This window comes from Anopheles arabiensis, chromosome 2, assembly GCF_016920715.1.
Source record: "Anopheles arabiensis isolate DONGOLA chromosome 2, AaraD3, whole genome shotgun sequence".
NCBI classification, from domain to species: Eukaryota; Metazoa; Arthropoda; class Insecta; order Diptera; family Culicidae; genus Anopheles; species Anopheles arabiensis.
In genome coordinates, this window is record NC_053517.1 from 5,926,048 (window position 1) to 5,947,733 (window position 21,686).

General features: G+C 50.8%; 3 protein-coding genes across 5 annotated transcripts; 1 reads left to right on the plus strand and 2 right to left on the minus strand.

The window, feature by feature from the left end:
• The first annotated feature begins 81 nt into the window (after positions 1-81).
• LOC120896177 (splicing factor 3B subunit 4) lies at positions 82-1,692 on the plus strand. Its single transcript, XM_040300123.1, has 2 exons — positions 82-154; positions 355-1,692. The coding sequence occupies exons 1-2, from the start codon at positions 121-123 to the stop codon at positions 1,545-1,547; spliced, it is 1,227 nt and encodes a 408-aa protein (XP_040156057.1). The 5' UTR covers positions 82-120; the 3' UTR covers positions 1,548-1,692.
• On the minus strand, positions 1,689-4,059 carry LOC120896176 (histone acetyltransferase Tip60). Its single transcript, XM_040300122.1, has 5 exons — positions 3,942-4,059; positions 3,500-3,629; positions 2,601-3,422; positions 2,355-2,517; positions 1,689-2,280 (listed from the first exon to the last, which is right to left on the minus strand). Exons 1-5 carry the CDS (start codon positions 3,981-3,983, stop codon positions 2,064-2,066), a joined length of 1,374 nt encoding a protein of 457 aa, XP_040156056.1. The 5' UTR covers positions 3,984-4,059; the 3' UTR covers positions 1,689-2,063.
• A 440-nt stretch (positions 4,060-4,499) lies between these two features.
• On the minus strand, positions 4,500-19,802 carry LOC120894499. Of its 3 annotated transcripts, none has more exons than XM_040297126.1 (10): positions 19,518-19,802; positions 14,351-16,139; positions 14,096-14,281; positions 13,770-14,024; positions 7,971-8,156; positions 7,629-7,892; positions 7,273-7,542; positions 6,944-7,207; positions 6,660-6,866; positions 4,500-6,525 (listed from the first exon to the last, which is right to left on the minus strand). In XM_040297126.1, the coding sequence occupies exons 2-10, from the start codon at positions 15,946-15,948 to the stop codon at positions 6,267-6,269; spliced, it is 3,489 nt and encodes a 1,162-aa protein (XP_040153060.1). In that variant the 5' UTR covers positions 15,949-16,139; positions 19,518-19,802; the 3' UTR covers positions 4,500-6,266. The 3 variants fall into 3 exon arrangements, with proteins under 3 accessions (XP_040153060.1, XP_040153058.1, XP_040153059.1); XM_040297124.1 differs by having other exon boundaries at positions 4,500-6,528; XM_040297125.1 differs by having other exon boundaries at positions 4,500-6,528; positions 19,771-19,788.
• Positions 19,803-21,686: the final 1,884 nt, after the last annotated feature.

Genomic DNA, 21,686 nt, shown 5'->3' on the forward strand with positions numbered 1-21,686 from the left:
TTCAATAACACCGACCTGTCGGCATAAAACAAATGTCAAAGTGTCGGTATAAAATGCTCGTTGACACTTCTGCTTGACGTTTGCTGTGCGTCGTTTTTGTTCAGAAAAAAGAAAGAAACCATGGCGGCCGGTCCGATAGCAGAAAGAAATCAAGGTAATTTTGGGTGAAATTCGGTATAAAGTGCATAAATTATCACGTTGAACGCGTCTTCAAAGTACGGCACACGTGCTTTGTGTGTAGACACTCCATTTTACTCCGAGTTTCCGTCTTATTCAACCGAACGAGACGCTGTGTATCTCGGTTGTTTACCTTCACTCGCTGATGTTTTCTCATTGCACATTCCCTCTTTCCAGATGCAACGATTTACGTTGGTGGACTGGACGATAAGGTTACGGAGACGCTGCTTTGGGAACTGTTCGTCCAGAGCGGACCCGTGGTGAACGTGCACATGCCGAAGGATCGTGTCACACAGATGCACCAGGGTTACGGGTTCGTCGAGTTTCTGGGCGAGGAAGACGCCGACTATGCGATCAAAATCATGAACATGATCAAGCTGTACGGCAAACCGATCCGTGTGAACAAGGCTTCCGCCCACCAGAAGAGCCTGGATGTGGGGGCGAACATTTTCATCGGCAACCTGGATCTGGAGGTGGACGAGAAGCTGCTGTACGACACGTTCTCCGCCTTCGGAGTGATCCTGCAGACGCCAAAGATTATGCGCGATCCGGAGACGGGCAACTCGAAGGGATTTGCTTTCATAAACTTCGCCAGCTTCGAAGCGTCGGATGCGGCCATGGATGCCATGAACGGACAGTACCTTTGCAATCGCCCCATATCGGTTTCGTACGCGTTCAAGAAGGATTCGAAAGGCGAACGGCACGGATCGGCCGCAGAGCGCTTGCTGGCGGCACAGAACCCGCTGTCGCACGCGGACCGACCGCATCAGCTGTTTGCCGATGCTCCCGCCCCGCCCTCGATGCATCCGGGTATGATGGGTCATCCGATGATGCCACCGCCACTGCTGGCACCACCGCCGCCACCCACGAATCCGGTAATACCGCAACCGCCCATCATGCCGCCACCGCAAGCTCCCAGCGGATACGGTGGCCCAGGAGCAATCCCTCCGCCCCCGTTGCCACCGCCACTCGGCGTTCAACCGCAACCTCCACTGCCAGCTGCCCCGATGGGCATTCCGCCGCCACCACGCATGATTCCGCCACCGCCGTGGCAACAACCGGGCGCCCCGGCACCTCCCGCCCCCGTCGGCGCTCCTCCACCAGCTCCATCGGCACCATTTCCACCGCCGCCGCCATCGTTTCCTCCCGCGGGCAGCGCCGCTGGTGGACAGTTTCCACCACCACCGCCCGCACCCAGCACGCCTCGGCCACCTCCTCCGGGTGGGGTAAGGCCACCGCAACCGCCACCACCACAAATGGCCGGTTTTCCGCCAAGACCCCCGCCAGGGGGTGGATTCCCGCCCCAGCCGAGACTACCACCGCCACCACCCTCGACCAACTACACAACGGACGGTTACGGAGCGTACTGAAGAGTTGTCTAGAGAGCGAACATTTCACTACCGCCACCAAACGGACAACATCCCTTCCTTCCCTTTTGCTGACACCGCGCTGCGTTTTCGTTTCGCTCGTTTGGTACAAACATAAAATCAAATAAAACAACAACCGAAAACTGGATTTATCAACACCGCTTTGTTTCTTCCCGGCTCTCTTTGCCTATCTCCACCATCCTACCGACTCTATGGCGCTTCATCGTCCCCTTTTTTCGCAGCCTCAAGAGGCCAGCCGCAGGTAGCTCTTCCACTGCGTAGGTGCTTGCCCTGCACATTTTCTACTCTCGCAAAAAGCTTACTCATCTAAGGTACACGCACGCCCGCACGCACGAATGCAGACATAAACACACAATACATACACAGTTATGCAAGAAAGGAGATCATCAGGAGATACAACCCCTTCCCAGCGTACAGAGAACGTCTGGTCGCCGCTAAACAGTCTGTGGCTCCTTTGATTGATTGGTACACTATGCGGTCCGTGCCGCCGGGGTGGCTCTACCATTTCGATCGCTTCGACCAGTCCTTGGGCGTCCAGTGGAGACACTTCGAGTCGATGCGAATCTTTCGCTTCTCCATCGCCTTTTTGTGCTGGTCGATCGTTTCCTTGTTGATGCAGATTATGTACTGGCCCTTGTAGTAGTTTATTAGATTCAGTATCTGCAGCGTCGAGATGACGTCCTCTTTTTTTATACTGGTGAGTTCGCATATTTCACTAAAAGCAATTAAAGCAAAAAAAATCCAGTTAGCAACCTTAAGCGCAGAGAAAAAACACTTGCTAACACTTACTTTATCGTTATTTGTGGCTTTTCGTTGTCGCCGGTTGGCTTTTGGAGGATTAATATTTCTAGTATCGTCTGCGCCCAATAGCTGCGGTACGACAGTAAACCTAAATCGGACAATGGCTTCTCCGGTGAACCCGTTTTTCCTTCGAACTTGGATAATTCGTAACCTGTTCAAAAGGCAATTCATGATTAGTGGTGAGATCCTCCCGTGAGAGGAAGCGTTTTGTCCTGTCCGCCCATCGTTACTTACTAAATTCTATTAGTAGCTTTCCGTAGCCTTTTCGCTGGTACGGTGGAATAGTCAATATGCACGCCACGTTGTAGTCTTCCGTGCTTTCCTTCTCCTTCGAGAAGTACCCGACGATGTGGAACCCGCTCGTGTCGTACTCGGTCATCACGTAGAACAGGAACGGATCCGTGTCGTAGTACAGCGTCTTGTGGTCGAGAAACAGCTTCGCCAGCAGGCAGAGGTTTTGAGCGTAGCTTTTGTTTTTCCGCCCATCAATCTCGAAAAAGCTGATCGTGCTCTTGCGATAGATCTCGTTCCCGGGCGGATGGCGCAGGTTGCACTTTTTCGTGTGCCGCTCCAGACACTTGCGACTCTTCCGGTACTTGAGACAGAACTCACAGATGTAGATACACGACATCGTGCACATCTCCTGCGGGTAGGGCGCAAAGTACCACGGTTTGATCCGGTGCCGGCCGAGCTCGATCAGCTGCACGTTTTTCATGCGCGTCACCACATCGTCGTGGTGCGCCACCATACTGCCCGACTGGCGCGGCGTCGGCGTCGAGGGCACATCCTCCGAGTCCTCGTTTTCGGTGGAGGTCGCTTTCCGCTTGCGGCTGATTTTCTTCTGCAGTGCCGCCTCGAGCACGGCACCACCGTTGACCGTGATTTCGGGCGTCTGGACGGGACTGGCAGGCCGGGAGCAGGTCAGCGCGGGAGGTAATCGTTTCGGTGTCGTTACGCCGGTATTCTGCCCCGTCGTTATGCCGTCCTTGCGGGGGAACTGTACCTTCCGCATGTCCAAAAACTCCTCCGTCACCCATTCGTCTAGTCGTTTGTTAACTAAAAAAGGGAGGGAACACGATTACGATTCGTATGCCGGGAATGGCGCGAACTCTGCTGCCAGCTCTGCTACTCACAATCTACATAATGTACGTAGTAATAGCATTTTCTATCCGATCCCTCCCTAATGCTGATAATTTCTGCTAGTGGCCAATCGTTCGTCCCGCTCATTTTCACCGGTAACCGGCAACCTTCCACCAGCGAGGACTGTAACAAAACGTAAACAAACAATTGTAATCACTCGCTGTACCGCACGGAATGTTGCGTTTTTCGCGCCGCTGGTCATATTCGCTTCATATCAGCGAGCTCTTCGCTCATCCATATGCGCAACCATGGTGGAAAACAGGAAAAGCCAACAATTCGGTAAAACTTTGCATGCTTCCAGAGTCATCCTCGGAAGAGACACGGGAACACCACCGTCAATGTTTACATCGCGCACAGCGCAAACGGAATCGCTCGCGACGAGGCTACGGAAAGGAAAGACACCATTTCAGTGGCTGCAGTACGTGGCCAACTTACCGCCGAATCGAAAATTGTTTGTGCTGCATCTTCGGAATCCATTTTTCTGTGAATATTTTACGGAAAAATAAACCCAAAGCCAGCCCGCAGTTTACTTTCTGTATTGTTGTTTCCTAATTTTGACAGCTACCGAGCGAGAGAGCGCGAGGCGTTGGAACGAGAGGGAACGAAAGCCGAACCGCGCACGACTTCAAGGGTTGACGTTCGAACTTGCTTTGGGCTGTAAATTAGAACATATCGGAAATGGAAAAATAGTTTATGTTTACGCTCATATTTTCTCCACACTCGTATTTCAAGTTGTTTTTATGCTATGAACAACAGTTAAAACGTATAGATTTTGTATTTTTACCTTAATTGCAGCATGCAGAACATTGGATTTTGAAGCATTGTAACGGTTTTTCGAACATAAATTTAAACTTTCCTCATTGTACTAAAATTTGAATTTTAGAACCAACCACGTGCTTTTACAACGGATTTCATACAATTTAACTATTAACTATCATACAATTTGATATTTTTTTGTATTAAGTTCGGAAAAAGGACACCACATACACTAGCCATGTTTGCAAAATATTCTTTTATTGTATTTTTGCTCTCGTTCACTGAGACATGAAAACCAATCTCATCATGGTGCACAATTGTAATAGAAAAGAAAAAAAACTAACCCTCCCCCAGTATTCCCCCTTCCTAAGCCGCGCCAAATCGCACGATACCGCACGGCAAGAACACATAAACGTGGATGAAACGCAAAAGAGAAAATATTAATAAATTTATAACCCACTCTTTTCTCCCACTTACCGCGAGGACAGTCGGCGGTAAACAACAAAAGGAAAAACAAAAAACAAAGACATCTTTTCGACTACTTAAACGCTCCTCCTCCCGCACCCTTCAAAGAGTGGAACAGGAAAGGAACAGGCTACACGTTACGCCCGTTACGAATCTACCAGTCAAAGATACGGGCGGCCAAAAAAACAGTCTAAACCATAATATACAAAAAAAAAGCATACCGTGTCCACCGTGATACCGTTCGGTGCGATATTTATCCTAAACTTCATACAAGGCCCCACTCACTCTCCCCCGTACTTCCCGCGCACACGCCCCCAGGGACGTGAACGCAAGCAGTGACACGAAAACTAAAACCGAGCAAAATAAATATAATATACAATCTACACATACGCTCCCTGCGTCCCCGTGGTCAGCGTGCAGCGAGTCGATCATAAAACGGGAGGAACATAAAGCACCTCCCAAGCCACTTACCAACGGTTTGGCTACAAGTTACCGTACGACATTTCACTCCCCAAACCCTCGTTTTATGACTTTTGTTTTTGTTCGTCTCCTCTCTCGCTCGCTTCGTTCGTTCCGTTTCCAAGCGCGAGTACACTTGCGCTTCCGGTTTGTATCTTTGGTCAGTTCGTCGATGGCACACTAGAACGCCTCTACATCCATGAGTGAGTGTATATGTGTGTGGCTGACCCGTCGTCGCTTCTGATTTCATTTCGCCCCATCTCGCCGGTGATCTTGCGCTAACCGCAGCAGCATCATCACCATCATCAGCATGATCATCATCATGATCGCCGGTGTCGCGTATCGAATTCCTTACACTTTTATGCTAAAAATATAGAAACGGCTACCAGCCCCCGCCCCACATTTCAAAACCGTCTCCCCCCCCCCCCCCCCTTATCTTCGCTTTCTTTTGCGAGAGCTATCAACCACCGCTACCATGTTCTTCGCTCATGCTCATGCTTTTGGGTTTGTTCGAACATTAGCTTTGATTTATATATCAACGCTCGGGCCCGTGCACGGCGCGCGGTGTCGGAAAGAAAATTTATACTAACAAAAAAATCCGCACAGTACACCGAAACTCCTCCCCCAACCTCCCTACCCCATAACGAAGGTGTCCAAAAACGATGCAACGACACACTAGGAACGTGTTCATTTCATTTTCATTCCCGCGCGCACTCAAACACATTCTCTTCTGTGCGCATCCCATCCATCCGCACACACACACACACACTCGGTTGCGTAAACTCGTTGTACGCGATAAGCTCGGCGCGCGTGTTTTCTGCTTCATCGCGCGTGCACGCTGCTCCTAACCACCAAACATGGTGGATGACTTCCGAGGACGCCACGGGTTTTGTCCGGCTTGTTCGATTCGTTCGAGTGTTCATGTTCCCCAGTGGCCCAGTGTACATCTAAACACGACACATTCTCTTCGAAACTCCTCACCATTTACACACTGCCCTTACCCGACAAGCCACCTCGGACTGGCAGTTTTAAGGCTGACCGTTGTAGTTTTTTTTTGGTTTGTTTCTCGACGCTAATCCACTATTTCTGATTTTCCTTAAGCTTGCGTATAAACTCCTGCTGATATTCACACTTCAGCTTAATGTCCGGCGGGCACATGGACAGGCGGAACTCGAGCGTGTCGGCCGACTGGTCGAGGTAGCCCTCCTCCTGCAGCCGCTCGTGATCCATAAACTGTGGCCAGCCCCAGATCTTCTTCAGCTTGAACACGTTCACGCCCTCCATCTTGATGTTGGCGGTCGGATTTTGGGGATGTAGCAGCTCCACCCGGTACTCGAACCTGCTGCACGAAAAGTTGAGAAGGGGGGAATACAAATTGGCAAGACAAGAACAACGTATGAGAATGGACTCGATCGGCTGTTGGTTTAGATGTAGCCAAGTGGACATGAACGTTCGAGCGGACGAGTGCCTTACCTGGCAGATACACCTTCGAATAGTATCAGATAGATGCTGAGATGATTGCCACGCGCCTCATTGTGTCCGTTGGCGTAGATTAGCAGTCTCCAGGTGAATCCTAGATCGTCCACCAGTGGGTCCGAATAGATGAAGCTATCCTTGCGCTGCATCTCCGAAAAGTTGCGTAACGTGTATGTCTTCGTGCTGTACGACGGTATCAGTTCACTGTGGCAAAGAAAAGAGCGCAGCGTGTTGTTCCAGTCAGCAAAGTGTGGACGAAACCTAGAACTTGGACAAATTACCGCTTCAGTAGTTCACATTCCCGCTTCGCTTCCAGCCGCAGCAGATGGTGATATTCGCACTTTGCCTTGTAGTTCGGTGGCCGGAGGGAAAATCGAAAGTACAGCGCGTCCTGCTCCTCGCTGACGAACCCATTCGCACAGATCCAGTCCAGCCGGGCGAAGCGCGTCCAGCCAAAGCGCTCCTGTATGTCGAACGACTGTGTCCCCTCCATTTTGACCGTCTTGGCAGCGTCGTTGTGCAACAGCTCCACGCAGTACTCGTAGCTGGTAAGCAGATGATTACATTACCAACCAACGATACAACGACCAACTCTGAGCAACTAACTTACCTTCCCGGAATGCCTTCTAGCAGTCTCAGGTACACGCTTAGCCACTCATCGCGTCCCTCCTTATCACCGTTCGCGTACACGATCAGCCGCCAGCAGCACCCCAGATCGTCGTACGCATTGTCCGAGCAGATGTCCTCCTGGGCCTCCCGCAGGGCACTGAAGTTGCGCACCACGAAGATGTTGGACGCGTACTCCGGATAGACTAGCGCCTGCAGGGACGCATTGTCGTCGCGCAGGCTCTTTATCCTGGTTAGGTTTTGGTTCAGCTGGCTGGAAAGATCGAAAGCACAGTGCAGAACCATCAGTTGTCGTCCGGAGTATGAAAGACCAACCACCAACTCCAACGTTACACTTACGCATTGAACTGTGTGCGCAGTTTGTCCTCCTTAAGCGTTTGGTACTCCTCCTGATACTGGCAGCGCAACGCAAGGTTGGCCGGTCGAATCGAGAGGCGAATCAGAATCGAGCCCTCCTCGTTCAGATAGCCCTCCTCCAGTAGCCGTCGCACGCGGATAAACTTCTGGTAGCCCTGTATATCGCCCACCTTGAAGTGGTCCTCCGACTGGAACTTTACCTGGCGCGTCACATCATCGTGCAGCAGCTCCACCGTGTACTGATATCTACCGAGTGAGTCCGATCGATCGCCCGTGTCAAACATGTGATCTTCCCCCGCGAAATCGTCCACAATCGTTGCTTACCTGCCCGCGATACCATCGCACAGCTCCACATACGTGCTCAGGTAGCGCTGGTTGGTGTTGTTCCCCTTCGGATACACGTTCAGCCGCCACCGGGAGCCGACCGTGTCGGTGTACTGCTTCGACAGTACGATCGACGTCGTGGGATCGCGAATGTTGCAGATCGTGATTACGTTGCTGTCGTATTCGCTGCAAAACGAGATAAGCTTGATGAAAGGTGGCAGGCAGTAGGCACTAGCGTTTGTGCTTAAATTTTAACGAGAAATCAACAACCGCCATTAGTAAACGGTCAAGGTAAAATAAAAGCTCGATGCTTATCGGCAATGCGATCTCCGTGTGTTTTAAAAACGTTTAGACACTCTCTTTTCTTTTCCCGTTTTTTTTACAGTCCCGCTATAACGATCATTATTAGTGTCCATTAGGCTTCTTCCCACTGTGGAGTACACGCTGATCGTGCGTGGATAGCCTTGGCCAGGCACACAAATTATCACCATCATAATTAGGAACCGCTGCGGTCGGTGGTCACAGCTCGTTCTTGCTGCCACAGCTGTCACATGGTATGCATAATTACTTAAATCCACCTTTCACCTCTACGTCTCTTTCGCTCTCAATCTCTCTCTCATAGTGTGTACTAAATCCAACACCCCCCTCTTCGCAAGGTCATCAGAAGATCTAATAAGCCGCCCCAAAACCCGACCCCGCTTTTGATCTTCGGAATCGGCCAGTCATCGACACAATCTGTCAGTCCCGGATCACTGTCCAAGCGGCCAGACGGAACGCACACGCACTGAAACAGTACACCACCGCCACCACCTTGGCGTCATGGCTGGTAGTTGGGAACCAACTCTAATGGAGCATGAAACAGACCCTTTTTTGGGGACACCACCACTGTGCGGTGCGCACAGCAAAGAAAGTACCAAAATGCCAATTTGCCGCGTAGCCGCGGGTGGGTAGCCGATACTTAAACCACCAACTTTGGCCGTAATTATGATGCAAACGGTTTGCTGCAAATGGTTATTGGAGGAGACGGCCTCCTCAGCTTGCTTCTTGTGTGGTTTTGCTCGCTTCCCTCCAACTGTGTTCGTCCCCATCGGCTTCGATTGTTTCGATTCGGGCAGGCAAATTGATGGTTTCGGACGATGGACGATGATTGGCAGCAGTTAATCTTCCTCGCGACTACACAATAGATTCATGTTTGGAGCCCTAATCGTTTTGTGTGTGTGTGTGTGTGTGGCACGGCAGTCTTCGTTGCTTTGGGATATTTGATCGGAGGTTTCGACAATGCACCGCAACCGATGGATCATCCTCGTTGCACGCTGGCGCTGGGTGTAAGCATAACCGATGCTACCCAATTTGGAGCATTCAATTAACGCAAGGCTACAACAGTTCCCAACCTGCCTGTACACGGAATGGCTAAAACCACAGACCCAGAAGGGTGTTCGCGGTTCGATTCGCTTCACTCTCGGAAGCGTGCACAGCCCGATCCTGTTGCAAAGAGTGCCTACAATTTGCATTGGTTGGGTTTTTTTTGGGGAGCTTTTCTCACCTATTAGGTGTACTGAGTTCGAACCTTCGAATCCACACGGGACAAGTGGGTCAAGTACTTGCCCTGTATCCACCAATGTCTGACAGTTTAACCACGAACAATAACACAGCCAACATGACACAACGCACAGCGGATCAATTAATTGGCCCCAATTTTCTAGCTACAGGGCTTGAGAGATTTATGATTTCAATTATTGCCCGTAATGGGTCATTTTGTTATCATGTCGTGTAATGTAGACCCTTAAAAGGTTCGCTGAGGAAATTGATTAGCTACGGCATGAGCCCACATCAACCTATTAGTATCTAATGGAATGACATCGAGCAGGAATTTTGGATACCGCTCCATTCAAGTGCTTTTATACAAGCGTTTATAATTATTGTGCAAGCAAAACAGTGCCGAAAAAAGCTTCACTCATCAACATCAACGAACCAATAAATCACAACGGCTTGGCCGAATTGATTCGTGCTGATGGCAAACGGAACCGATCGTTCTGTCCAATGGCAAACACGTTACCATTAAAAACTTAATTGTCTGTTCAACAACCCAATATCCCCACCACCAACAAACTAATTAGCGAACCAACACACTCACACGCTCACCCAGTCAAGGACCCACTGTGGGTTGGCGATTCTGGCGGCCCCGAATTGCCCGAACCCGTCCTGACCATCAACCGGCCCAAAAATGGCGTTAAACGGCACTAAAAATGGTGCAAATTATAGCACCCCACTTATCGTGCCGCGATCGATCAATTGACGCGGGGGGGGGGGGAGAAGGCACGCAGTATGCTGCTTACATATGCTGCCGGTCTCCGCATATATACAGAAAACAGAAGGGAGCACAAGATTATTCATATTGGTGCCGGTGTCTTTTAGTCGTATTCTCTGAAGAGTGTGAGTGGGTCTAAAGGCAACTCCCGTAAATCAACGCTCACTTTCATCCAACCATCCATCTCTTGTCGGATGCTCTTTTGAATGTACGATCCTGAGTGGTGCGGTCCGACGAGTGATCTGCAGATTCAAGGCCTGAATTATGATCTCCCAGGGTTTCCGTGACGCGTTGTCCCCTAATGATTGTGCGGCTATTATTTGGGTGTGTAACAAATATATTTATCTAAAAGTGCTCTTTGTTAGGCTGCTAACACACAACACGATGCTTGCAAACAGCACAAAACAGCCGCTTTAAACTAGATTGAATGCCGAAAAAACCGCCTGGCGTCGTCGCTGAGGAAAGAAACCATGCCAATCGATCGCTAATAAATAGCACCAAGCAAAGATGCAAAGATGTTGTCGCTAACAAGCTAATTGTAAGCCGCGATTGGGGCAGAGGTGGCTGTGGGTGTGGCAAACCGAAACGCCCTTGTGGTGATTGCAGGCGAAAAAACGCAAGACAAATGAGAATTTGGTCGAATCGAACGGAGCAGTTCAAAATGAAAACGTCACGCAAGGGCATGAAAATAGCGATCGATTGGGTCGGCAGTGCAAGTGATAGCTTACTTTAGCTTTGTTTGAGCCACAAACGGACTGTAGTTCCTCTAAAAACCCCCGCAAAACTCAATTCAAACAATCGATCTCCATAAATCATTACCACACTTAGCCGGTGGGGTGCCGATGTCCGCCCTGAAACATCACAAAGTCGCTCGTCGCCCACAACACAGTCGGGTACGTACAAGGTACGCAAGCGATAGCATAATGCGCAGGGAGATGAATGCATTAAAAATAAATAAAATAAACATTCATCACCAAAAAAACCCCCCCGAGGCGGCTAAAACCACAACGGGACCCGCCGTTGTGAAAATATCGTGGCCTCCCGTGGCCCACAGAAATACTCGTACGGGCGGGCACAAATGTACACAGTGTAAATAAAACATAATTAACACACCATTTAAATATGCACCCAACACACCCCCGTCCCCCCGGCAGCAGCTGCAGGCAGGGAGGACCAATTTACTGAAGCGAGCGCAGGACCAAAGAAGCCGAAAAGACGTTCAAGCCGACACACTCTCCCTCTGCAAACGAGTTGGTTCGCCGCTTCGGTTTCGGCATTGTTACCCCGTTGCGATTGGATCGGAAGCTCACGAAGGACGGGCAGGGAGTTTGCTTGTCACCGTGGCTGGGGCTGGGCTGGGAAATTTAATATAAAAATCTACCCACTAATCTGGACCATGCTAAACAGCGGGCGGGAGGTAACGAGAGAATTGGGCCATAAATTGCACTTTGCTTTGGGTGATGTAAAGAAATGATTTACAGCTGCACATCATAATGGCGCAAGATGGTGGAGAGGGTGAAGAATTGTTTGGAGCAAGGAGCGTCGAGGGAACGGCCAAAACTGAAACACACTTGGACAGGGATGCAAACATAGGCATAAGGCAAAGCGCTCACACTAGCGAATTTTAATTAACTCTTCCACCCAACACCTCCCCCGGGCCGGCCGAGAGTTGTTCTTTGAGTTGTTCAAACATTTCCCAACGCTTTTGCTTTCCTTAATTATGATTATTTTTATTCCCGCTGCCTGCTGCAGGAGTGATCTTCAGGCAGCAGCTCTTTTTCGTCCCTTTTTTGTTTTGTTTTTGTTTAAATTAATTAAACGCGCTTCAGGCACCCCAGAATATCAAAGAAAAGTAACAGTTCGATGAACAAGACGTCACCACCTGAGCACCCAGGCACTCCACTTTCACCAATCTTCTGGCGTCACCGCACCGAAGAAGCCTCACATTGTTTGCCTGTTTCGCACCAGATTGGCATAGGAGGGGGGGAGGGGTCTCGGAGGACAGGTCTATTTTCTTGCCAAACGACCCCCCCCCCCTCTCCTCCTGTACCACCGAGCAGGGAATGGAGACGGCGTTGGAAGGACGGGCGGCTTGTATGCGCCGGCATTAAGGTTCTGTGGCCCCGGCCGAAAACCTTTGCGCGCCGCACGGTGTTCGCGGGTGGCCCAGTATGCGCTAATTGACTTCACGCCAACAACGCACGTCAGAGCAGCGTTGCAGAAGGAAAACGAAGAGGAAGAAAAAAAACACCCAACGCTCGCGTCGCGCTCGCCCAAACACCACCGAACGTCACCGAGCCGGGTTGAGTGTGAGCGAACACGGCAAGGCACCGCGTACATCAAGTCGATCCGCACGTGAAGATGGGGCGCACTATCGCAAAGCGGGGCAAGCCAACAGAAGAAGAAGAAGAAGAAGAAGAAGGGGATCTCTCTGCCGTCTAGCGATCGGAACAGTACTTTCCCTCGCATTGTTCTTGCAGAGCCTTGTGCAAGGAGGGGGAGCAATTTTGTTTGCGGACGCATGATAATTAGCGTTACATTAAATTAATATGTTCCATTGGTGACTTCAATTACTCCGCAGCTCGGCCCACCGGCTCCTGCGTGCCAGCTGAGACTTGCAAGGTGTATCACGTGAGCCACGCCACGCTTCCCAAGGTTCACCAACGGGGTTTGGCTCTGTGAATCATGAAGCTCTGACAGAGCCAAACGCCAAACACTTCACGAACGAGCGTAAGGTGTGCTTGGCTCACGTGGTTAGCATACCTCACCGCGATGATGCCACGGTGCTCTCCCACGGTGCGATCTTCCGACGGGGACAGGCGAGTGGGGTAGGGGTTAGAGCTATTTTTAGTGGCAACACGATTGGACTCCCGCAGACGTGTCGTTTTCCACCCTTCGAACGCAGATATAGATGGCACGCAAGCTGCTGCAACCAACACGTCCGGGAGGTGTTTGACGATGCTCCACTTGTGTCCCATCCTCCCAGTCCACTCTCTCCCCCAGTGGGTGACCAATTAAAATTTCTCGTGATTGATCCCGGGCTGCACTTTCGCGCATTTGCTAACGCAGAGGTTCAGGACGCCCTTCCCTTTTCCCAATGGCGACTATACACGAACTCTTCAATGCGACGATCGCCGTTCGCGGCTCGTACGGCATCGCAAACGACCCGCGTCGCCGCACCACTTTGGAATGAGGATCATTTAATTCTAGCCCCAAATCTGGCCGTCCCGGTGCAGGGCGTTTGAGCGTGTGTAACCTGCCAGGAAGTACATTACGTACTAACAAGCGTGTGCTTGAGATGTTTGCCCTGGGCATTGGGCGGGAGTTTGGCAAATTAGGGCCCACCTTGTACTAGGAATAGTTTTCTGCCGGCATCTGCTTGCTGGTTGGAATTTGGAGCTCTCCTCGCGGTAGGATCAAGCTAATTGGATGATTAGTTTCCGGCATCCGGCCGGAAGACTTGATGTAGATTTGCCAGTAGCCATACTTACTTGATGTTATCCTTCATGAAGCGATCGATAAACTCCTGCTGGTACCGGCTCACCATGACGATCGTGGGCGGACGGACGGAGAACTTGATCTGCAGCGAGTCGTCCTCCGGATTGAGGAAGCCTTCCACCTCGAGCTGCTCGTTCTCGATCAGATCGTGTACCGGGCCGGTTTGGTGCAGCTCGAAGTGATCGATCTGTGTTAGCCTGATCGCTTTCGCCGGATCCTCGTGCATTAGCTCGATGCAGTATTCGTATCTGTAGAAAGAAGCACAAAAAATTAAGATTACGATCCAGAGATGCTCCCTTCCGTCACTAATCTTCCAAACCTTCCAATAACGCCGTCCGTCATGATGAGCGTCACCGAGAGATGATCACTCTTCCAGATGTGTAGACGCCACCCGAACCCGACCACATCGCGCAACACATCCGAGGTTCGGCATTCTTCCATCGGTTCGATCGCGTGATAGTTCTTGATGACGAACACCTCCGACCGGAACTCGGGCACAAACTCACTGGAAAGTCCAATTACAAAAAAACGGCATGTTACCCAGAATCACGCTTTTATCTTCAACTCCACTTACCAATCCAGATCCACCGGGACGTGCTCGTGGCGGAACGACTTCGAGGCGGGTGTTTCAATCAACCGAGCACAGCGCTGCAGAAAGTCACCGTCCTTGAAGAGTAGCTCCGGTTTCGGGCACGCCTTCAGTTCACTCTCCAACCGCCGGTAAGCGCCGGTGACGCGCGCAATCTCGCCCGCCACCGAGTCCTTCTGGCGCTGGAGCAGCGTCAGCTTGGCCTGTATCTGGCGCTCTATGTTTTCCGCCTCGGTGTGCAGCAGCTGGCTCAGCTCCTGCAGCTTCCGTGCCTTGGACGCCCGCACCCAGTCAATGTTCTGCTCGATGGCACGCAGCACCGTACCGACGTCGGCCAGATACTCCCTGATGCCACCGAACTCGTGCCGGATCTTCTCCACCTTACTGTCGTACATGGTGGTGATCTTCTTGAACGTGTGCTCGGCATGCGTGTCGTCGTGCAGGGCGCAGGTCTCGCAGATGCATCCATTACAAGACAGACAGAAGAACAGCATCGGCAGCGCGTGCGTTGGACAGAGGTTATCGGAGACCCCGGCAGTAGAGGAGTCATCGTCCCGCACAACCCTTTCCGGCGAAGCTGCAGTCACGGGTGAGGATCTCGCCAGGCTTGCCTGGTCGTCAATCGGAGGCGATGGTTGCTTTTCAACGACCGTAGCCTTTGCACTCTCAGCCGCCTGTTTGCTACGGTAGCCGTTTCGGCGTGTTGGCTTTGCTTCCTCGAACGTCACCGTGGGTCTTCCATTGCTTTGGTTTGCGCTTTTGCGCTCCTTGGACGTCGTCTCCGGATGCACCCCGTTACAGATGATGGGCTGTGGTGGTTTTGGTTTGTTTCGTCCGTTTTCCAACGGGCCGGAACCTGCCTGCTTCCCGACAGGGTCCAATTCCGTACCGTTCTGCTGCGGTGATGTGTTATCTTTTCGCTTGTCATGCTGCTTCACCGGCTGCTGCTGCTGCTGCTGCTGCTTGCCGTTCGTCATCGGTGGATGCATCTTTTCCGAGCTGGAACCGTTCGGCAGGGCACAGTCGGCCGCCGTAACCGTTCCGTTCGTGAGCACGGTCTGTGAGCCGTTCGGTATCGCATCGGCATCGCTTTCCAGCACCTTCACCACCACGCGAATCGTACCCTTCTCGGCGGTCGGTGGTGGTGTGGCCGACCCATTGCCGTTCAGCTTAAGTGACCCATTGCAGGCGTCCCCGTTGCTGAGGTGGACCGGTTCACAGGCGCCACTGGCCAGCTTATCATGCACCGCGGCCGCACACTGCACCAGATTCTCGAGCGGTAGCTTCGCGTGACAGTTGGGACAGTCGATGCCACCGTCGGGCGTTTGGGCCCGCTTCGCACCGAACCACTTGGTGATGCACTGCAGACAGTACTGGCGGGCACAGTTCGGACAGCGGCTCGGATCTTGCGGCTGGTTCCAGCACAGCAGACACTCGTTCAGGGCGGCCGTATCCGACTTGGGCCGGCGGTTCAGAATCACACCGTTCGGCAGGACGATCTGGGGCGATGCGCTGTGTAGGATGCTGGTGGTGGTGCCGTTGCTCTTGTGGTTCGCCGCACGTCCGACGCAATCTCCCATCATCGAGTGTTAGATAACGGCATGCACTACAGGTCGGGGTGAGCACTAAGGGGTTTTCAATGTTTATCGATACGCGCACATCAAGCAGTGGCACTGCGGCACCGCACACATTCCGAGCACTGTGGCACTACACACAACTCTGCACCGCACACCACCACCAGCGCCTGTTGATGCACTCCGCTGTCGGGAAAGGACTAAAGAAGAAGGAAATTACCGCTCACACCAAACGATCGACCAACACACACAGAGACTGACACAGAGTGCACGCCTCATTTGCAAAAACCTCATTAACCATTTGCATCATGCTCAATAATCCTCAGCGTCGGGTGCACTTTACCCGCGACCAAGGAAGGCTGGCTTTACACAATTTACATCACAATTTAGCGCTTCTGCTTCATGCAAAACGCTCTCCAAACGCGTTTTCTCGCCACGTACAAACACACATCCGGTGGGTGAGTGGAAAACGAAACACAGAGATCTTAAGTAGAGACAGCGAAGATGCACTTGCATCGTAAAGGTTTTAGCTCGAGATGAGGTGGAGGATCACAACGGTGCTGCACTGGCGAATTTCCGAGCGAATGTCCAAACAAGCTGTCCCGAAGTGGAGGGTGATTTACATCTTGTTGATCCTGAAACAACAGGCCCTCACAGGCGGTCGCGGTATTCCGTATTCTTCAAGAAACAATAACAAAACCAGTGGCGGAACACAACGTTCGCCGTTACACAACACTGCCTCTGCAACGTGATCCAAGCTGCAGTTTATTTGATCTTGGTGTGAGATCACACACACACACAGTCATCGGTGCGAGCTCATTTCCTGTAGGAGGAGTACAGATTAGCTGAAATGCTGGCAATGATTCGCAAAACATGTCATTCTCACTCAAGTGTACATTTGGACAAATTGGAAACGGTTTAGTTTAATAAATGTGCTGCTCGTGCTTCCCACTCTGTAGCGTCCTTCTTGCACCTTGCGATTGAACCTCTCCCCCGAAGTACCGAAAACGGAGGATCAAGTTTTGTATCTATCTGTTTTTCTTCTTCTTCTTCTTCTTCTTCTTCTTTTTTTGCACATACATTCGCTATTTTAGCTCGATTAGTACACCCAGCCCTCCTCTCCAATTTTTTGTTGTAGTTGTTGTTGAGGGAAATCATACCCCAAGTAGTGAACCCATGCCAAGTGCGTTTTGCCGCGGTATGATTTCAACACCAAAACCCCAACCAAACTCCTCCTCTCCTCGTGTCTCCAACCTCTCCGTCATCCCGTTTCGGTCCAATCTCTTTGGCACACCAGCAAAACAGGCATCTTGTGCCTCACCCGTTGGGAAGGTGGTGTTGGTGACACTGCAGGGTGGCTGGCTAGGTGTGTGTGGAGGATGCGTGTTACCATGCCGCTTGCCCGTGCCCGTTCGCGGTAGTGGCAGAAATTTGAGACGAGACTAATGACTGCTCGACACAAATAGTTGTACCATGTTATAGTGCAATCACTGTGCCGTGTGTTTGGTAGCGGGAAAGCTTTGGAAAGAGGAAACGGAGGGACACTTTGCAAACGGGGTCATGCGCAATCAGTAGCCAAGGGGATTGCAGGGCTCGGTCGTGAGGTTGCATTTTTCCGCCTGATTAATTAAGATGTTTCAGGTTTGCTGCTAGACCTAGCGACTGGCACAGTCAGCATTGTCGACGCCATACTTAAGAGTCGTCAGGTTTGGGACTGATAGCGAGAACAGGAGCTAAGGAAGCAACTACCACAGGTATGTGAATGGTTTTTGTGTACATACAGGGCTTTCCAGGAGTTTTCATAGCTGTGGGACACTTTATTGACTCCTTCTTAAGTAAAATCTTAAATGTAATGGGAATTGGTCTCTATGGCACGCTTGTTGGACAAATCCAATAAGAATTCCCAAGGAGTCCGTCTAAGTAGGATGCCATAGAGTCTAATTCCCACAATATGAAGTTCACTTCCAATAAGAAACAGTCAAGGAAGTGTCCGACAACTATGAGAATCCCTGGAAACCCCTGTAAACGAGACTTTCTGGTCTCTAATATTGTCCTGTGGTATAGTCGTCAATCGAACGACGTCATGGGTTCAAGCTCCATATGGACCGCGCCGCTAATACTTGCAGGAATAAATAAACCATAGAACATTACTGGTTTATGACACTGATCAAGACCAACAGCCTGTGGTTGGAACAAGAACCTCAAATTCAATGTATCCAGATATTCAACTACATCTGCAGTGTTCGATAAAATGGAATCGAAGCTGCTGTCAACAATACTATCAACAAAAGTCAGTGATATCATCAAGTATATCCATTTCCTTCTGTTAGATGCTCTAACGGCATGATCATTCTCATGCTGTTTGTATGCCAATGCTCGTCTCAAACCGCATTTCGCTCCTTTTCTCTCCTTGAACTCGTGAAAATGGGAGGAAAACTAGCTCTCATTTCCGTCACATTCTATAATTTCTCACACTTGCTACGCTCTCCCTTTCTCTCTCTCTCTCTCACACACGCACACATTTTTCCACACGATCACTAACACACACACACTCGAAGGAAAAGCCCGCTCTCGCGGGAAAATCAACATCGACACGGTCGTTACTCCACTAAGATGGCGCTGTAGCGAACCGAACCGAACACACACACCAGGCACGGCAGCACGCCTCAGTGCGTGAAAATCTCGCGAGCCCGCCAGCCGACCCAGGTGTCGCGATGTGTGCGTGATCGTGATCGTCACTCGGGGGATCACTGCCGCGCGACCACCACCACCACCACCGCCCGGTGGTGCGCCGATGGAGGTGAAAGAAAAAAAATATTTTTAACCCACTGCTGTCGCCGATTTTCGTGCGCGAGATGTGTTTTTCTACCCCGCAACCGTACCGCATCGCATCCGCCTGCCACCAACACCACCATTCAGGCTCAACTGTGTCACGTTTTTCTTCTCTGCTTCTTGCCTCTAAATCTTGTATTCTTATGGAAATAATTAAGAAAAACCACTCATCGGGCCTTCCTTTGCAGCTCGGCCGTATTAGAAGTGGAAACTCTGGCCGACCGTTTTCACACATTTTGAGCACGCCAATGTCACCAATTTTCACTTCAATTCGGTGACATCCTTCGACACCTTCACACCCATTCCATTTCCCATTCTTTGACACTGCACAGAGACTACATACACACACACACAGAGCGAGAGCACGCACGCACGGTATTGAATGAGGTTTTCCGCATTTCACGCACCCGCCGCGTTGGCTTAGCCGTGAGGAAAACCGCACACACAGATCAACCCCTAATAAATTGGGCCACGCATACACTTGCACACATCATGCTAAGCACAAACACACACACAAACACACGTTCATCCACTGCACAGGTCGTTCGCACACCAGCAAACACACTAGACTGTGTAATCCGACATGTTCTGAGCTTGAGAAAAATTCACTTTTCCATGCAATTTAACCCACAAGGCTCAGCTCCAACTCGCTTGGATGAAGGTAAAGATGACACTATGCATCCCCCTCTTTTCAAACACCTCCCCCCGTAACAACCGGGTGTCAAATGATATTAGAATGAACTAACACTTTGCATGATCGCTGCGGTCGATCGATCCTCTTAGCGCATGGTTCCGCACGAATCACTCGAAAAACTCTGGGTCGTATTCAAGGTGGGGGAAAATCGAAATATAACACTCAAAACTAACAAATAACACCCGCAAAAACGGGAAAAGAACAAAAGAAAAACGAGGGGAAAAAACGCAACCGAAGCTCCCGACGATTTGGTGCGGTTTTTTTTTTTTTGGAGATGGAACCAAATTCAGAAAAACGACCCAGACCCAGAGCGACCACCCCGAACCGAAACCGTAGAACGACCACCGAGAACTGAGATGATTTCGGAAAGTTGGAAAGTTGGTGAGAAAATTATTTTGCACTAATCGCTCACACTCACTCCTCGCCAGCGCTCATACATACACAGTCGCCCCGAATTCTAACCAATTCTTTGGCTAACACGCGGGGCGGAGAAAATAGATCCTCGCTTCGATGATACAGTGTGAGAGAGAGGATGTGTGTGTGTATGTGATCAGTTTTTCTCACCAGCATTACAGATGTGAGAGAACTCTCTCTCTCTCATTTTCTAATGGTGCGTAAAGCAATCGGATGCACGATGGGGAAGATGCACGTAACAATCGATCACGATCTTGGGTGGGTTGTAACACACCTCCGCGCCCGGCAAGCCGGCTGATAGTAATCAATATACTCTCGCACCTCCCTTCTGTAACGTCATGATCAGGCCGATGCGTGTCACTGGGTATGTGTGCAGTAGGAGTTTTTTGCGTGTGTGTGTTTTATGAACGCCCACTGGGAGCTCCCAGCTCGTCCCTTTCGCAGGCTCGCACCTTGGCGCGCCGCTTCCCACGCAACCGATAATATACACTTAATAAAGTTTTATTTTTAGCACGCACGAAACGTCAGATCGTCTTTCCTTCGCATCGGCTCTGTTGTGCACAGTGCGTGACAGTTCGGTGCGTTTCCGATGTGTCGCGATCGCCCGCACGCTGCACGCACTACGGCTCATCCAGCACAGGCGAAGCGTGAAGTGGGTGAGCGCCAGCAGGCCACGATCGATACACGCTATCGATGGGTGTCTATGCGGGATTAGAGAACCTGGAAAGATGACGCTTGGTGGTGACGGTAGATGACAGTTTTATCATATCATTTTGTAGCTCTGTTCCGAGTTTTGAGAGGAACATTAAAAATTTGCAAATTATTATTATCTAAAGACTTCGATTGCCTGCTACGGATTTTATGTAAGCACGATCACTTTCACTGAAGGACATTCCGAGCATGCCAATTTCGACCATCAATTATTCTCACCACAAAGATCATTACTCATACGCACAGTAGGGGCTATGTCTCCTTCGTTAGTCTCCTTTGATTAAGATCGCCCATTCTTCCATCACTTCTGGTGGAATGATCTCTCCCTGTGCCTCGCGGTCACCAACCTCCCTGATTGATCCGACGGGCGTGTTTTTGATCGAGCTAGATAACCACAGCTACCGCTCCGGGACCGATCCGGATCCGATTACACAAGCGGCAACAAAATACGCGACCGGCATTGGACGCGGTTCTTTTGACCCGCTCTCCGGCTGGCTAATGAATTATCGAATCAAACTGTTCGCCAAAATGCTGGCACTAGGTATCTGGTATCGGCTAACGCTAACAACACGATATCAACGCTAATAACACCCTGTCGGTGAGCTATTTAAGGTTCAATCTGCGCCATTGTTTTAGTCACCCCTTTTGGGCGGTGGGGAAACCCGGGGGTTGTGGTGGTAATATAAACCGGGCCTCCACAGCAGCTGTAACCCAGTTGGCTTCGTCACGATCAAACACAAGACCCCTTGCAGAGTTCCATCACCTTACTTCTCTTTCTCCTTTCTCTTGGCGGAAGATACCAAGGCAGAGTCAAACGATACACACAGCCACACACACACACACCCCGCCCAGACCGACCCAGGGCTTATGGACGCGCTAAAAATAACCCCCCCGGCGGGTATACATTTCCGATTGCATAAGTTTTGGAGATTCTATAAATATGTCGATTACTGCGGTTCAGGCAGCGCAGCGTGCTCATTTGTTCGACTCGGTCACGATCTCACTCGATCGCCTTTGCACACTCTCTATTTATCGCTCTCTCTCTCTTGCTCGTTCGCTCGCTCAGGTACTTCACCAGTTAGGCAGAAGGTGTCCC

Bases quoted from the DNA above. Each gene is read 5' to 3' on its own strand.
- LOC120896177 (XM_040300123.1), top strand. From the start codon at position 121: ATGGCGGCCGGTCCGATAGCAGAAAGAAATCAAG. The intron at 155-354 runs GTAATTTTGGGT...CCCTCTTTCCAG, and splicing joins GATAGCAGAAAGAAATCAAG to ATGCAACGATTTACGTTGGT.
- LOC120896176 (XM_040300122.1), bottom strand. From the start codon at position 3,983: ATGGATTCCGAAGATGCAGCACAAACAATTTTCGATTCGGCG. The intron at 3,630-3,941 runs GTAAGTTGGCCA...GTTTTGTTACAG, and splicing joins AAACAATTTTCGATTCGGCG to TCCTCGCTGGTGGAAGGTTG. The intron at 3,423-3,499 runs GTGAGTAGCAGA...TCCCTTTTTTAG, and splicing joins CTACGTACATTATGTAGATT to TTAACAAACGACTAGACGAA.
- LOC120894499 (XM_040297124.1), bottom strand. From the start codon at position 15,948: ATGATGGGAGATTGCGTCGGACGTGCGGCGAACCACAAGAGCAACGGC. The intron at 7,893-7,970 runs GTAAGCAACGAT...CTCACTCGGTAG, and splicing joins TGCGATGGTATCGCGGGCAG to ATATCAGTACACGGTGGAGC. The intron at 6,529-6,659 runs GTAAGGCACTCG...CTTTTCGTGCAG, and splicing joins TTCGAAGGTGTATCTGCCAG to CAGGTTCGAGTACCGGGTGG.